The sequence below is a fragment of the Embiotoca jacksoni genome, unplaced genomic scaffold, assembly GCF_022577435.1.
Source record: "Embiotoca jacksoni isolate LCO1_2020_lvr unplaced genomic scaffold, fEmbJac1.0.p SCAF_10, whole genome shotgun sequence".
Taxonomy (NCBI): Eukaryota; Metazoa; Chordata; class Actinopteri; family Embiotocidae; genus Embiotoca; species Embiotoca jacksoni.
In genome coordinates this window covers 11,298,842-11,313,597 of record NW_027185230.1, presented here as the reverse complement: position 1 = coordinate 11,313,597, position 14,756 = coordinate 11,298,842, and the positions used below count along the sequence as shown (strand labels likewise).

General features: G+C 44.0%; 1 protein-coding gene across 1 annotated transcript in view; it reads left to right on the top strand.

Annotated features, from left to right (window-relative positions):
• The window catches only part of LOC138204846 (seizure 6-like protein), a 46,123-nt gene extending 31,766 nt beyond the window's left edge, over positions 1-14,357 (top strand). Inside the window, 12 exon segments of the mRNA XM_069160404.1 lie at positions 273-492; positions 594-604; positions 606-638; positions 640-734; positions 2,016-2,212; positions 6,448-6,642; positions 7,769-7,960; positions 8,603-8,797; positions 11,206-11,241; positions 11,498-11,678; positions 12,693-12,798; positions 12,902-14,357. Of these exon segments, the coding sequence (XP_069016505.1) occupies positions 273-492; positions 594-604; positions 606-638; positions 640-734; positions 2,016-2,212; positions 6,448-6,642; positions 7,769-7,960; positions 8,603-8,797; positions 11,206-11,241; positions 11,498-11,678; positions 12,693-12,798; positions 12,902-12,934 (1,494 nt within the window). The 3' untranslated portion in view covers positions 12,935-14,357.
• Positions 14,358-14,756: the final 399 nt, after the last annotated feature.

Below are 14,756 nucleotides of genomic sequence, written 5' to 3'. Positions count from 1 at the left end.
TCCTTTCCTTTCCTTTCCTCTCTTCTTTTTTCCTCTCCTCTCCTTTCCTTTCCTTCCTCTCCTTCTCTCCTCTCCTCTCCTCTCCTCTCCTCTCCTCTCCTTCCCTCCTCTCCTCTCCTCTCCTCTCCTCTCCTCCTCCTCTCCTCTCCTCCTCCTCTTGTTTCCTCTCCTCTCCTCTCCTCTCCTCTCCTCTCCTCTTGTTTCTTCTCCTCTCCTCTCCTCTCCTCTCCTCTCCTCTCCTCTCCTCTCCTCTCCTCTCCTAATAACACAAGTTTCGTCTTCTTTCTCCTGCTGCAGCGTTCGAGCGAGGCCACTGCTACGAGCCGTACCTCCAGAACGGAAACTTCACCACCTCCGACCAGCTGTACGGCGTCGGAGCCGTGGTCCAGTTCACCTGTGACCCGGGCCACGCCTTAGAACAAGGCCCGCCCGTCATCGAGTGCATCAGCGCCAGGGATCCGTACTGGAACGACACCGAGCCGCTATGCAAAGGTAAAAAAAAAAAAAAAAAAAAAAACGGTTCTGAATCGTCTTCATATTTCGAACTCGGTGCCGGGTTCTTTTAACCGTGTCCCGGTCCTGTGGCGGTGCAGCTCAGTGCGGAGGGAGACCTGACCGGTCCCGGAGGAGTGATCCTGGTCTCCCAACTGGCCCGAGTGGTACGGAGAGGGGGAGGACTGCAGCTGGAGGATACACGTCGGCGAGGACAAGCGGGTGCTGCTGGATGTGCAACTGTGAGAGCAACGCACGCACACACACACACACACACACACACACACACACACACACACACACACACACACACACACACACACACACACACACATCAAAACTTCTGCCTGGATCCGAAGTTTGCTCTGACCGAAAGACCCAAACGCTGTCATTAAAAATGTATGCGGAGGGCTGCGAGGCCCAGCGAGCGGCCCCGGCTCCCCGTGTGGACGTTCCTATTGATATTTCTCTTTTCCTGCATCGCACCAGGACATTTAAATAAAAAAAAAAAAAAAAAGGGCCGACAACATGAGAGAGCATGCCGATGAGACCGCCGCTGTCTGTTGATACGTTCGCCCTCATCGCGATTCTGCGGCCGGACCGCGCTTCACAACTCTCGGCTGCGGATGAGGAATATTAAATCCGAACGCGAGCCGGTTTATTCGCATCTTTCAACTCCCTCCGGTGTCCCGTGCTTTTTGTTGGCAGATAAATGAGACAAAAACTGGTGACGAGTGCTGCAAAGTAAATGCTGTTAAAAAAAATAAATACAAATCTTCAGTGTGTAATCTTCAGCCTGAAATAATTGAGGTAATAAATGAGAAAATCAGCTGCAGAAAAAGACCAAATATTTTGTTGTAAAAATGAATGAAAAGTGCGGCTGCGAACAGTATTTTCCAAATTCAGCGTGACGTACACTTCCTGAAAATACATAACCACCTCCGAAACTCATCGAAAAAAAGATCAACATCCATAAATCCAAAAGCAACATTTCCAAGACAAAAACGCAAGACAAAAGAACATTAAGTGGAATAAATTTCATTGTTACTACATTATTATCATTTTAATTTCTAATAAATCATGCTTTGATTGAACAAAGTTGGGACGCTGTGGAAAATGTAAATAAAAACAGAATGTGATGATGAATCCCGTAAACCCATATTTAATTGAAAATAGACCGAAGACAGCGTATAAAATGTTAAAACGGAGAAATTGTTTTTTGTTTTTTTTTCCTGAAAAATATATTCTCATTTGAAGCAGGGTCCCTAATTTTTTTTTTATTTAAAATGTCGATCTTTAGTCGGGATTCACAGCAGTTGGGCGAACAGTTTTCCCCTCTGCTTCCAGTCTTTATGCTGAGCTAAGCGAAACTCAGTTTTCTACATGATGTAGACACGGGGCAGCGTTTGGCCTCCGGGGTCGCCCCGTCTCCCACTCAGTCAGGCTGGGCAAAAGCGCGGCCGCAGCGCGCGCTGAGTCGCCGCGACACCGCGGTCACACTCCTGTTCCGTCTCCGTCCTCAGACTGAACATCAGCGACAGCGACATGCTGACCATCACGGACGGCGACGAGGTCACCACTCGCATCCTGGGGCGCTACGTCGGAGGCAGCAGCCCCTTCAAGCTCTCGTCCACCACGCCCGACCTCACCGTGACCTTCCACTCCGACCCGGCCGGGCTCGTCTTCGGCAAGGGCGAGGGCTTCATCATCAACTACATCGGTGAGGGCGCGACAGTCGAAATCCCGAAGTTGGCGAAACCGCGGGGCTGTGTGTGAACGCGGACGCAGCTTCCGGATCTGGAAAAATGGTGCGGAAGCTCCGTACAAAGCAAGATGGCGACGACCAAAAAGACCGAACTCGTGGCTTCATAATGACAGTTCAGTTCACAAGCCAACTCTTGGTTGCTGCTTGATTTTTCCACCTTCCCCCTTTTTTTTTTTTTTTTTTAAAACATCCTCCCGTTCAGTAAACTACCGAGGCCTTTATTTTTCTTTTCAAATAAAACTGCGTATTTTACGACCTGGTTTTAACACATTGTTGGTTTTGATCTTTTTAATCGGATTTGTTGACGATAAGCAAAAAAAAAAAAAAAAAAAAAAAAAAAAGTGGAATAACATCAGAATTATTCTCTGAATAGATGTCGAGACGTTAACGTTCATTCACTTTTTTTTTTTCCATTCATTTTTTAAAAAAAAATTTTTTTATTCGGCCCGTCTCTCTCTCTCTCCTCCTCCTCCTCCTCTTCCTCTCATCTTTATCAGCCTCTCCTTTTCATTTCCCTCTGCCCTTGTTCCATCACATCCTATTTGTTTCACCATCTCGCTGCCGTGGCCTAAAACACACACAGACACACACGCACGCACACACACACACACACACACACACACACACACACACACGCGGAGACGAGCACCCGAGTTTCCCGAGCGGCCAAACGAGCTCGCTCCCGTCTTTTTTTTTACGCGCCGTAATCTGCAGAGCTTCCCGTCTCTCCAACACCTGACACCAATTTAAACGAGACACACGTCGTCCAATTTACTTGTCACCACAAACTCGCACACGTTTCCCCCCCCCGGAGGAGTAAATCAAGTAGACACAGCAGGAATACTACTCTCTTTGATTGTATGTGTGTGTGTGTGTGTGTGTGTGTGTGTGTGTGTGTGTGTGTGTGTGTGTGTTTGTGCTGAGAATTTATTACCCACCCCACACACACACTCACACACCACACACACACACTCGGGCTGCAGGGAGGAGAGGAACCGAGTCGATAGAGGATGAATAATTGATCCGGGAACTTCTACTTACAAAATCCCTGCAGGCCTATTATATTGTACAGTGTAATGCAATACTGTACGCCGGCCGATCAATCATCAACATATGCAAACGTCCGGTCCCGGGAGGAGGAGGAGGAGAGGAGGAAGAGGAGGAGGAGGAGGCGGCTTATTTATCTCGACTCGAGTGATTTTCTTTTTGGTGCGTGTGCGTCTTTAAACATCATTAATTTTATTAATGTTCTGTGTTTTCGGCTGGATGACGGTTTTTCTTTTGTCGAGACGTTTCAAATCCGCCGAGCAGCAAAACGTGTAATGTGTGAATGGAGAGAAGAAGGAAAACAACAACAACAACAAAACGTGAAGGTCACAAAGCGACCAGCTGATCTGATGCAGCTGCAGTCGTATTTCGGAGCGCCAGCGAGGTGAAAAATTATCCCCCGAATATATACCAATTATACGCCACGGATCACATCGTAATAATCTTTATTTATAGGCCGCCTTTTTTTTTTTCAGAACCAGCGTTGCAAAAAGCTTCACATACATAAACAGACATATTAGACGATAATTAGATTTAAAACAGATGAAATAAATTCAAGAAAATAAAAGCTATGAATAATAAAGAAATAAAATTGAAAAAGGCTCCCAGATTAAAAAAAAAAAAAAAGGTTTCAAAGAGGGATTTTAAAAGAAAGATAAATAGATAGATTCTATTAAAGATTTCTGATGTTGAATTCTGCCGTCTTCACAGGAATAAAAGGTTTTAATGGTTGATTTTTTTTTTTTTAAAACCGTTTTTCAGCCCTGAGTCCTGTCTGAAGGCGTTCTTTAACAAGAACCTCACCTGAGAGACAAACTGCTCACTGCTGCTCATTCAGATCTCTGCTTTAAAGAAAGACGGGATTAAAATATAAATACCCACCCCTTCAGTCTTTATGTGGACATTGCGCTCTTGTTTCTTCACGGGCTTTTTTTTTTTTTTTTTTCCATTTTTTTAAAGCGATTCCCCCCCCCCGACAACAAGATCCCATTTCACCAACTCACCAAAATCCAAACAACGTTGCCCGGATTTTATGGGACTTGAATTATGCTAAAGCTAAGCTAAATGTTTTACGTTGACGTGACTCATTGCTTCCAATAAGACTGAAATGCTTCAGCAGCTGTTGGCTGAATGGGCTTTCACATTCATTATCCCCAATAATTCACATTCACATTCATTATCCCCAGAGGGGGAATCGCATCGACTTTATTGGTGATCTTTATTTATTTTTTTCTCCCCTGTAGCTGTGGTGATGTGGAAGCTGGTGTCGATGTCTATGGTCCCAATGGATTAGCTGTCATGGCTCCGGTGATCCGATTTCCATCCGGTTTCATTTATTTTGTCAGAAATGATTTAAGGTTCATGGTCAAACATCTGCAACGTCTATGAACGGCCGTCCAGTCTGACATTTCAGCTGTGACCATCTTGGTTTTTTTTGTTGGTTTTTTTTGGAGCAGGAAGTGACCATATTTGGACGAGCTCGGGGAGGAGCTAGCGGTGGATCTGACTCGATCTGATTGGAAACCCGACGATACTGCGTCCCGCCCACCGATAGCTGTGACCTGACTGCACCGCAGACCTGTCAATCAAACAGGCACGCTCCCCCCACCCCAAAAAAAAAACAAAAACACGTCTATTAGAAAACTAATAAGAAGGAGTGACTTTAGCGAACGATAACTGGTGAAGACATTTTATTGACTTAATGTGAGAAGTTGAATGGGAGTCTATGGAGCCAGAGGTTTTTTTTTGGAGCCAACCTCTGGTGGCACTCGGTGGTATTGCAGCTGAAGGCACTTCTGCATCGGCCTCATTTTTCTGACCCGGAAGCGACGAAAACTTTTATATGCAGTCTGTGAACATGACCTGATAAATACTAGCACGTAAGCATTGATGTCCGATGGCCCCCGGAGGATGAACTCCAGTAACCATGGCGACCCTCCTCGTGCTGCCTGCTCAGTCGTGTAAAATACAGCCGTGTCTGCCGGACGGATGGATCCGACCTGGACGTTTAATCTCAAAGCGCCGTCGTGCTTCATTACGGACGACAGGAAGTAGTGTAGCTGTGGATGTTTTGTCTTGTTAACAGCAGATCGATGTGCAGAGCAGGGGTTTTTTTTCTTCTGTCCGGGCGGCGGACTTGATTAAATTTGACTCGTTGCTCTAAATCCTGAAGCTCCATTGATTTTTAAGAGTGAGGAGATAACACGGCAGCCGCACTTTTTTTTTTTTTTTTTTTTTTTTTTTTTTTTTAACGCTGATAAGTCCAAGAGTTCGATTCTTGATTCTTGATTTTTGTTTTGCTCTGAGCCTTCTGCTGCTTCTCGGCCCGTGTGTGTGTGTCTTCGGGGTTTTGCTGGTGTGTGCGTGTGTGTGTGAGTGTGTGTGTGTGTGTGTGTGAGTGTGAGTGTGTGAGGTCTGTAGCCTGATCAATACTTTAATATGAAGTAGCCTGTACACACACGGGTTCATTACTTGTGTAAATTCGCTGAGGATCTTTCTCATCCTGTCACCATGGTTACCACCACCATTGATCGTCTGCACACTCCGACCAAGCAACGACCTACGGGGGGCTGAAACGGGCCTCGTGGTGCAGTCAGGTTTACGCGATAGGTGGGCGGGGCTTAGAGTCCTCGGGGTTACCAATCAGGTTGAGTCAGATCCACCACTAGCTCCCCCCCCCCCCCAGCTCGTCCAAATATGGTCACTTCTGGCTCCAAATTAGCAACACCAAATGCCGAACTTGCTGCTTCACTTCTCACCTGTCAAATGTTATTCGTCGTTGCTTTCTTAAAATTTTTTTTAATTAAAACCTCCAAAAGCAGCACAAAAAAAATCGGCCACTTTTCTGTATTTCAGCTGATTTCCGTCTTCAACCAGACTGGAAATGACACTTAAATTCAGATTAATTTGTCAACTCAAAAAAACAAGACAGTTTGTACTCGTTTTAATTCAGGACGGAGGTTTCAGTGGGAGTCGGAATTAAAAACAAACAAAGCGGACGAGGACATCTGAAGACGGTCCAACACGGATGAAGCCCGTCGGTGTTCCCGCCTGCGGAGATCGGCGCCAGCATCGTGTCACCGTCAGCTCGTCGTGCCGTTCGTCAACCTTTTTTTTAAAATTTATTTTCTTCCTTTTCCCAGAGGTGTCCCGAAACGACTCGTGTCCAGACCTGCCCGAGATCCAGAACGGCTGGAAGACCACGTCCCACGTGGCGCTGGTGCGAGGGGCCCGGATCACGTACCAGTGCGACCCCGGCTACGACCTGGTGGGACGGGAGACCCTCACCTGTCAGCTGGACCTCTCCTGGAGCTCCCAGCCGCCCTTCTGTGAAAAGAGTCAGTTCTTCTCTGATTTATAACTTCTGTCTGTATTTTCCAGAACCACTTCTTATCTGTGTCCAGCTTTAATTCACTACATTAAAGTTTTCATGGTCCCCGCAGATTTAATTTTAATAGCTGATGACCCGACCTTTCCAGTCCAGATTAGCACTCGACCAGACACTTAATTACGAACTATCTCAGAAACTAAAGTTGGTTTCTTTTTCGAGTTAGAAAAAGCCAGCAAAGAGAAACTTTAATAAAATACAAAATACATAAAGACATAAACAGAATAAACTGCAACATAAGACACAAATATATCCAATTAAAACCAATAATATAATAAATGCAACTGAATTAAAAAGTGAAAGAAATGTTGGCTCTGTATTTGGGATAAAAAATTTTTTTAAAAAAGAGTTAAAATATTACAATTAGTGATATAATTTACATAACTTTTCAGATCCTTGACTTCATCCTCTGAGCAGTTTCTGTAAGCCTTTTTTCGGACACATTTTAAATGAGAAATAGGCTAATTAAAGGTTATAAAGTCTATTTAAAGGTCAGATTTCTTTTGCGTTGGGGGTATATAATTAGTTGAAGGAGTGTCATTAATTTGAAAACACAACACTGTATATTTGTTTTCTTACGTAATTCTTTATCGTCGTCGTTTCTAGCTATGAAAATGACTGTAATTGTCCCGACCTTCTAACCTGCTGGCGGGTTGTGGAGTTCAGGGGGTTAAAAAAAAAAAAAGAAGTGTAGTTTTGGAAGTAAAATTCCTGCAGTGAAGATGTAAAATGAGTACAAATACGTATTTTAGAGTAAAATAAGCTGGTATGCGGAGTGACGTCCGGCAGCGTTTTATTACACGTTCTCATCATCAAAACACAAAACAGCGAAGCAGCATGATGAATTATTATCAAAGTAAGTAATTACATGTTTAATGCTTTAAAAAAAAAAAGAAAAGTCAACTTGCAAGTTCCTCGCTTAAAACTAATAACATCGCAACTTTTGAGAAAGTCCGCCGCAACATCCCAAAAATATTTGTTCGCGACGATCACCAAAAAAAAAAAAAAAAAAAAAGAGACAAACCTCTGTGTATAAAATGCTAACTCTCCGTCCGGGTGTCGCGTTTGTCTCTCAGTCATGTACTGCTCCGACCCCGGCCACGTGGAGCACTCCACCAGGTCCCTGTCGGACCCCAAACTCCTGGTGGGGACCACCATCCAGTACAGCTGCAACGCCGGCTTCATCCTGCAGGGCGGCGCCACCATCACCTGCTACGGCCGCGAGCCGGGGACGCCGGTGTGGACGTCTCGCCTCCCTCACTGCGTGTGTGAGTGTCTTGTTTTATTTTGTTTTTTATGAGCCGCGAGTTAATTCATCAGAGTCGTGGGCTTTTTTTTTTTATTTATTCTTTTTTTTTAAATTTTTTATATACCGGTAACGCGGTGATTTTTCAGCAGCAGCCCGTCACCGGGACAGACAGCAGCTAACTGAAGATGAGAGCCTCTCCTCCTCCCCCTCCCGCCCCCTGTTGCCGTGAGATCTTACATGAGTGGGTTTGTGTGATTTCTTGGCGCGCTCCCTTTAACACAGATCACAGCGTGCCAGAGACGGCGCTTCATCTCGCGCATTTCATCTCTCTCCACTGACGAAATGTGCGCGCGCGGTGTGTGTGTGTGTGTGTGTGTGTGTGTGTGTGTGTGTGTGTGTGTGCGTGTGTGTGTGTTCAGGGTTATTAATGTCTGTGTGAAGTTGTTTGATATGTAAATGAGAATGCTAATGCGGCGTACCAATCAGCCCTCAGCCACCTGCAGGAGGGGGTGGAGATTATCCGTGAGTCATGTCACCTCAGCCGGAGCCTGTCAGATCTGTCAGTCGAGCTGTGACGCAGAAAAAAAAAAAAGAAGCTCCGATTTGTTCTGAGGAAACTCGACCTTCTTCCCCCCCCCCCCCTTCCCCCCCCCCCGCGCAGCCGAGGAGTCGGTTTCCTGCGAGAACCCCGGTCTCCCTGACAACGGCTACCAGATCCTGTCCAAGAGGCTCTACCTGCCCGGCGAGTCCCTCACCTTCGTCTGTTACCAAGGTTACGAGCTCATCGGGGAGGTCGCCATCAAGTGCATCCTCGGAAACCCGTCGTTCTGGAGCGGCCCGCTGCCTCTCTGCAGGGGTGAGACTTGTGCAGGATTGCTTTATTTTTTATTTTTTGTTTTTTTATTTTAATGTGCGGCGTTGTGCAAAAGTTTTAAGGCTTTTTAGATTCTCATCCACCAAAATAAAAAAAACACCCGTCAGGAAGGCATCTCGAATTCATCCTCGAGTCCAAACATCCAGATGGAGGTTATGTAGAACACAAGGGGTCCTGCCAGCAGATGGATTCAGGCTGCATCACATGGGTCTGGTTCAGACTGCCAGCCAGCATCTGCTTCTCGTCGTATCCAGATTGTATCTGAAGGATTTCTAAAGTTTTCTGGACAGTAAAAAAACAAAAAACAAAACAAAACATGAAAATCAGACCTAAACCACATTTGGAGGTTTGAAATGTAATTCCAGTCAGATTTCTACAGCTGCGTCTCAGCTCTGGATCTCATTTTAACGTACTTAGGGGACCGGCTGGTTAGATTTGTTCTTCTTATCGCTGTGTCTGGTTCTTAATAACGTTACAATACCGTTTATATCAATTTTCTTTTTAAGTGTAATTGGGGCTCACGTCTGTGACGTCAACAGCTCCGGATGCCGTGTTGGCTTTTAGCACTTTTTTGTTTTGTTTTTTTGGCCACCATTAGAAGTGTGACTCGTGTACATATTTCACCTTCCCACCTTGTACATTTATGGTTTCGAGTCACAGCCTCTTCTGAATTTGTCGTTAATAAGTCAAAACTGCTTGTTTTATCAAAAATAACTATAATTTCTGCCAGTCGTCAGCACTTATTTAATTTGTTTCATTCGTCCTTACGGTTGCAAAGGAGAGAGGGCATGCTGGGAAATGAGGCTTGGACCTCGAGGGAAACAGATCCGATTCACCTGCGGACTCGGTGCTGCTCACGCCGAACTTTGACCTCGTCATTTTAACCTCACTTTGAAAGAATCCTCATTTCACTTCGAGCTCTGCCGGAAACTTTTGCACAGTCTGCTGTCTGTGGAATGAAATGCTCCCTTCTTCTCTCTCCCTTTTGAATTTATGCATGCAGTGTCGTTCACAGACTTGTTAGCCCCCTGCTTGTTTATGCAGACGGATCGAGCCCCCGTGCATGCAGCTGACGGTTAGTTGAACCCGAACTCCCCACCCCCACCCCCGCCCTCTTTGGAAACCCCCCCTCCCCAGCTCAGCGGGTCAGCTCTACGTTTAGGTGTTAAAACACTCAAGATTCAACTGGGACGCAAATGGCAACATTGAAGGACCTCCTCAATATTTTGTGCCATAATAAAGATTTTTTGATATATTTGTAGTCAGATTAGTATTACGCTGTTCCATACTAGATATATATATCTTTTTTTTTAATACTAGATATCTTCATTAGGTGCTTTTTTTTTTATAAATATAAATCATTTATAAAACAAATAAACTTTTTTTTTAGAAATGATGTTCTTGTACTGTTTACGTGACAATTAGTTGTTGTTCTTTTGTTCCCAGAATATTTTTTTAGTTAAAAACATTCAAAATCTCACAACAAAACATTTGTTTGTTTTCATTATCGGTGTAAATAAAAACATTCTGGGAACCTTAAAGGAAACTGGCGACTGAAAACATTTTAAGATTATTAAACACGAAATTATTTGAAATGTTTTTAGAAAAATAATATTTTGGGAACCAAAGAAAACCTTCCAACTTCGACACTCGTAGAACATTGCATCATAAAATTCTCCAAACGTTTGTCGAACAAAAAAAAAATGTAGAGCTCAAAGTTAAGCCTCGCCTTGGTTGCGTTATCTTCGATACCAAATTTACATGTGATACAAAATTTAAACACAAACAGCCGATTTAAGAGACATTATCTTTCCTGGAAGTGTGAATTTAACACGTATAAACCATAAACGTCTCAAACTGACCAGTTAAATGATTACTGAGTTGTTCTGTAAAGAAACACCTCATTTATTAGATTATTAGATGTTTTATTTCTTCATTGAAAAAATACTTTTGGAAATTACAAATCCTGAAAAAGTGGCCAGCCAAACTGGAGCAACAGCTTTCATAGTTTTGCTTAAAAAAAATAAATAAAAAAAACCCACCATTAATAATAAGTTATAAAGTTGTTATCATTCATATGAATTGATTAAAAACATGAAATTCTACATAAATTCTACAAATAAATAGTATTTTACGACTGATCCCATGTTTTTTGGTCAGTCCTGTCACATTTACATAAAAATAAAAAATAAAATGATTTCTATTTATTCAGTATATATATATATTTTATTTTTTTTAAATTAGCGAGCTCGATAATGATGTTGACAGAAAGGAGAGTGAAGATGAGCGAACATTTAATCCAGAAGATCCCTGTGTCGTGGCCAGAAGCTCCACAGGAAAGTGTGATGTTAATGTTCATGTCCACTGACTGACAGAATGATGTCTTGCAGCCAACCATGACTGCTTTGGCAACCATGCTTTGGAAGGTGAGTCCGTGTGTGTCCGTCGGTGCGACCGCACAGTTCGACAAAAATAAAAACCCTCAAACAATCCATCACCCGGAATAACCAGTTTAAAAAAAAAAAACCCGCTTCACGTGTGTGTGTGTGTGTGTGCGCGTGCGTGCGTGTGCGTGCGTGCGCGTCTGCCCTGCCCGCATCTGCAAAACATCTGCCTGCCGAGCTCATCCCCACCGTGTGCATCCGTCCCTCCAGCTGTGTTTGTCCATCTGATTACCCGCAGCGTCCACCTCCACTCAGACTCTCAACGATTTTCTTTGTCCTCCGGACGTCGCGTGCTGTCTGCCAGTCTCCGAGCTGCCGACCGTCTCCTCTCTGGACGGCGGGAGCGTCGCGCTGGCCATCTTCATCCTCGTCCTGCTGCTGTCGGTGCTGCTCGGGGGGGCGTACGTCTACGTCACGCGGTGAGACGCCGCGCCTTCCGGGAGCGCCTTTGGTTGATTCGCACTTTACGCGAATTGGATGGAAGCCAACGTTAGACTGGATTTTTTTGTTTTTGTTTTTGTTTTTAAATAAGATTAAAATAAGTGCGTGATGACGTACTTTTCTGGTCTACATCTATATTTACAATTATAGATTTTTTTTTTTGATTTTTTTTTTTTTTTAATGCTAAACAACAGCGGTCGTCACGAATGGCAATTTATAGGCTCAAAAAGTTTACATTTTTCATTATTAGTAGCGCCCTTACAGTTTCTGCAATTGGTTTGATCAAAACATAATATTTTTTTTTTATTTATTTATTTATTAAATCAAACATGATGATGCAATTCGCCAATTTTTCGATCATTTTTATTGCGGTAAAATTGCAGGAATGAGCAAAACTTTCTAAGTCAGGGAAAAAGGTTTTTGTAAATGAAGTGAGTTTTTTTTTTACATTATGCCGTAATAGTTTTCAGCAGAACTTCTATTCACGAACCTTTAGACGTAAAAATTGCAGGAATTTTTGTCAAAATTGCAAACCGCCAAGAATAGTGCGGAGATGATCTGAATTTGCTTTAAATCATTGTGATCGGAAGATTGCGATTTCCTGCAGGGACCGAAGAATATTTGCTCAGTTTCTTCGCGAAATAAGAAACTGTAAATACGATGTGATGCGCATGTTTTGTTTTTTTTCTTCTACTATTGAAAATCTGTAATTTCCAGCTTCCTCACGATAAGAAATGGAGTCGTGAATTAAAAAACGGATACAAAATCTTTATCTCGCGGCTTTGTGATAGAAACAGCTTTTGAAAAGGAATATTTGTCATTAAATAACCTTAAAAGTCAAGAGGTGGTTATTTTTCAGAAGATCGGAGGCAGAATATTTTTCTGTTTTAAGAGAACAGCTTCTGAAAGTCGAATCTCTGAACTGTCTTAACGCCTTGTTGTTGTTGTTGTTTTTTGTGGGTTTTTTTTTTTACTGTTTTTGTGTCCGTCAGGTGCCGATATCACTCCAACCTCCGGCTGCCTCTGATCTACCCCCACCCGTACCGACAGATCACCGTGGAGACCGAGTTTGACAACCCGCTCTACGAGACAGGAGGAGTGAGTGTTCCCGTCATTTTAAACCTCTGAGGCGCTCCGTCGAACAGCCGGCTGTCCGTGTCTTCGATGTCCTTATCTAACGCCGCCTCTCTGTCGCTTCCAGCAGGACACTCGTGAATACGAAGTATCGATATGAGGAGCCTCTCGACAAAAAAAAACAAAACAAAAAAAAAAGGAGAAAAGAAACATTTCTGAACCGTGACCGAGATCGACCGTCCCGTCCCGTCCTCGCTCTTCATCCTCCCCCTCCCTCCCTTCTCCGCCCAGGAGGAGGCCGTGTAAATACGAAATAATGATGTCCAGCCCCCTTCTGCCATGAGATGCAGCGACCCGTCCTGTTCCCTCCTCCTTCCGACGGGACGGGAAACGGGAAGAGGAGATGGAGGACGGAGACCCAAAGACCGCTTGAGGAACAATGAGGAGACGTTGAAATGGGACAAAACAAAAAAAAAGACGTTAAGGGGGGGGAGAAGGGGGCGTAGTCGGGGACGCGACGCAGTCGGAGGCAATCGAAGCACCTTTTTCCTATTTTTTTTTTTTTTTTTCTCGATTGTTAAGAAGTTATGATCCTTAAGATCCTCGTGAAATCAAAAGCCCAGTTTTGATACAACTTCTGGTCTGATTTATTTTCTGTCACTGTGTAGGACTTTGTAATTACCTCCGCACAGTATTACTGCAGTCGTTGTTATTGTTTGTGGCGGCCAATTCAACACTGGATTCAAACAGCCTTCACACACACACGCGCGTGCACACACACACACACACACACACACACACACACACACACACACACACACGGATTCACAGGAGACAACGCAGCATGAAATTCAGCATAGTTTTATTAGATTTGTTACGAATTTAGAGCAAATTTTAACCAAGTTTCCAGCGATCTCTACAGTGAAGCACAGCGGTGGTAGCGTCATCGTCATCGTCATCATCATCGTCATCATCATCATCATCATCATCACCGCCTGCAAATACCATCCAGAAAACCTGCTGAAGATCCGCTTAGCTCTCCAGTTGGTGCCATGAAATCATCGCAGAAGGAGTCAGGAGTTGGTTTTTTTTCATTGTAGTTGTTGAGTATGACTGAATAAGTGTTTTTTTTCAACACACGAGATGACACCGAGTCGTGACAGCGGACACGTTTGTTTCACGCGAGGAAGGTCGCGGTCTTGCAGGAAAATGCATTTTGGGCATTTTTTATTTTTTTATTTTTTAAATTGCAATACCACAACTGGCCGGCGGTGGCAAACTGCCAGCAAAGCAGAGCATCCAGCTCCACTGATAGGGCCGTGGTCTGAACACGTTACCGTGGTAACCACAGGACTGAAATCTTAAGGATTACAACTCGGTGCCAAAATATCAGACAGCGTGTCGGAGGTGGATTTAAAAAAATATTGTTTTCTTAACATCCACACTAAATGAGTCGACCTCTCCCGACACAAACAGGAAGTAAATATTCCTTTTTATTTCCCGCCCGGTCCGTCAGGATGACGTCTGTCTCCCATCCCCGACTCCCTCCTTGCGTGCGGTCACCTTCAAGGCTTTTTTTTAAATTTTTTTTACTCTGAACCGGTCCACCTCTGGCTTTTAGCCGTAGTTCGATGGGATTTTTAAAAAATCTGCATCTCCGGGGCCCGGTGCAGTACTGTTGTCTTATCCCTCCCACATGTAGTTAGATCGATGGACTGTCGTACATGGGCCCCGGAGGGCCCCCCCAGGCGAGGACCGGCTCACGACTAAAGAGTAAAAAAAAAAGGATGCAGACGATGCGGCGGTTGCGATGTGAATAGCGTAGCTGTAGTTAACGGATCGTTGTTCGAGCTCAATCAACCCACCAGATGATGTATTTATTTTGACGTGCTGTACATGTGATGTTTTATGCAGATTGATAAATGTACATTTTCATTATGAGAAAAGACAAATGTTAACAGTTTCCCTAAAGAAATGGTAAA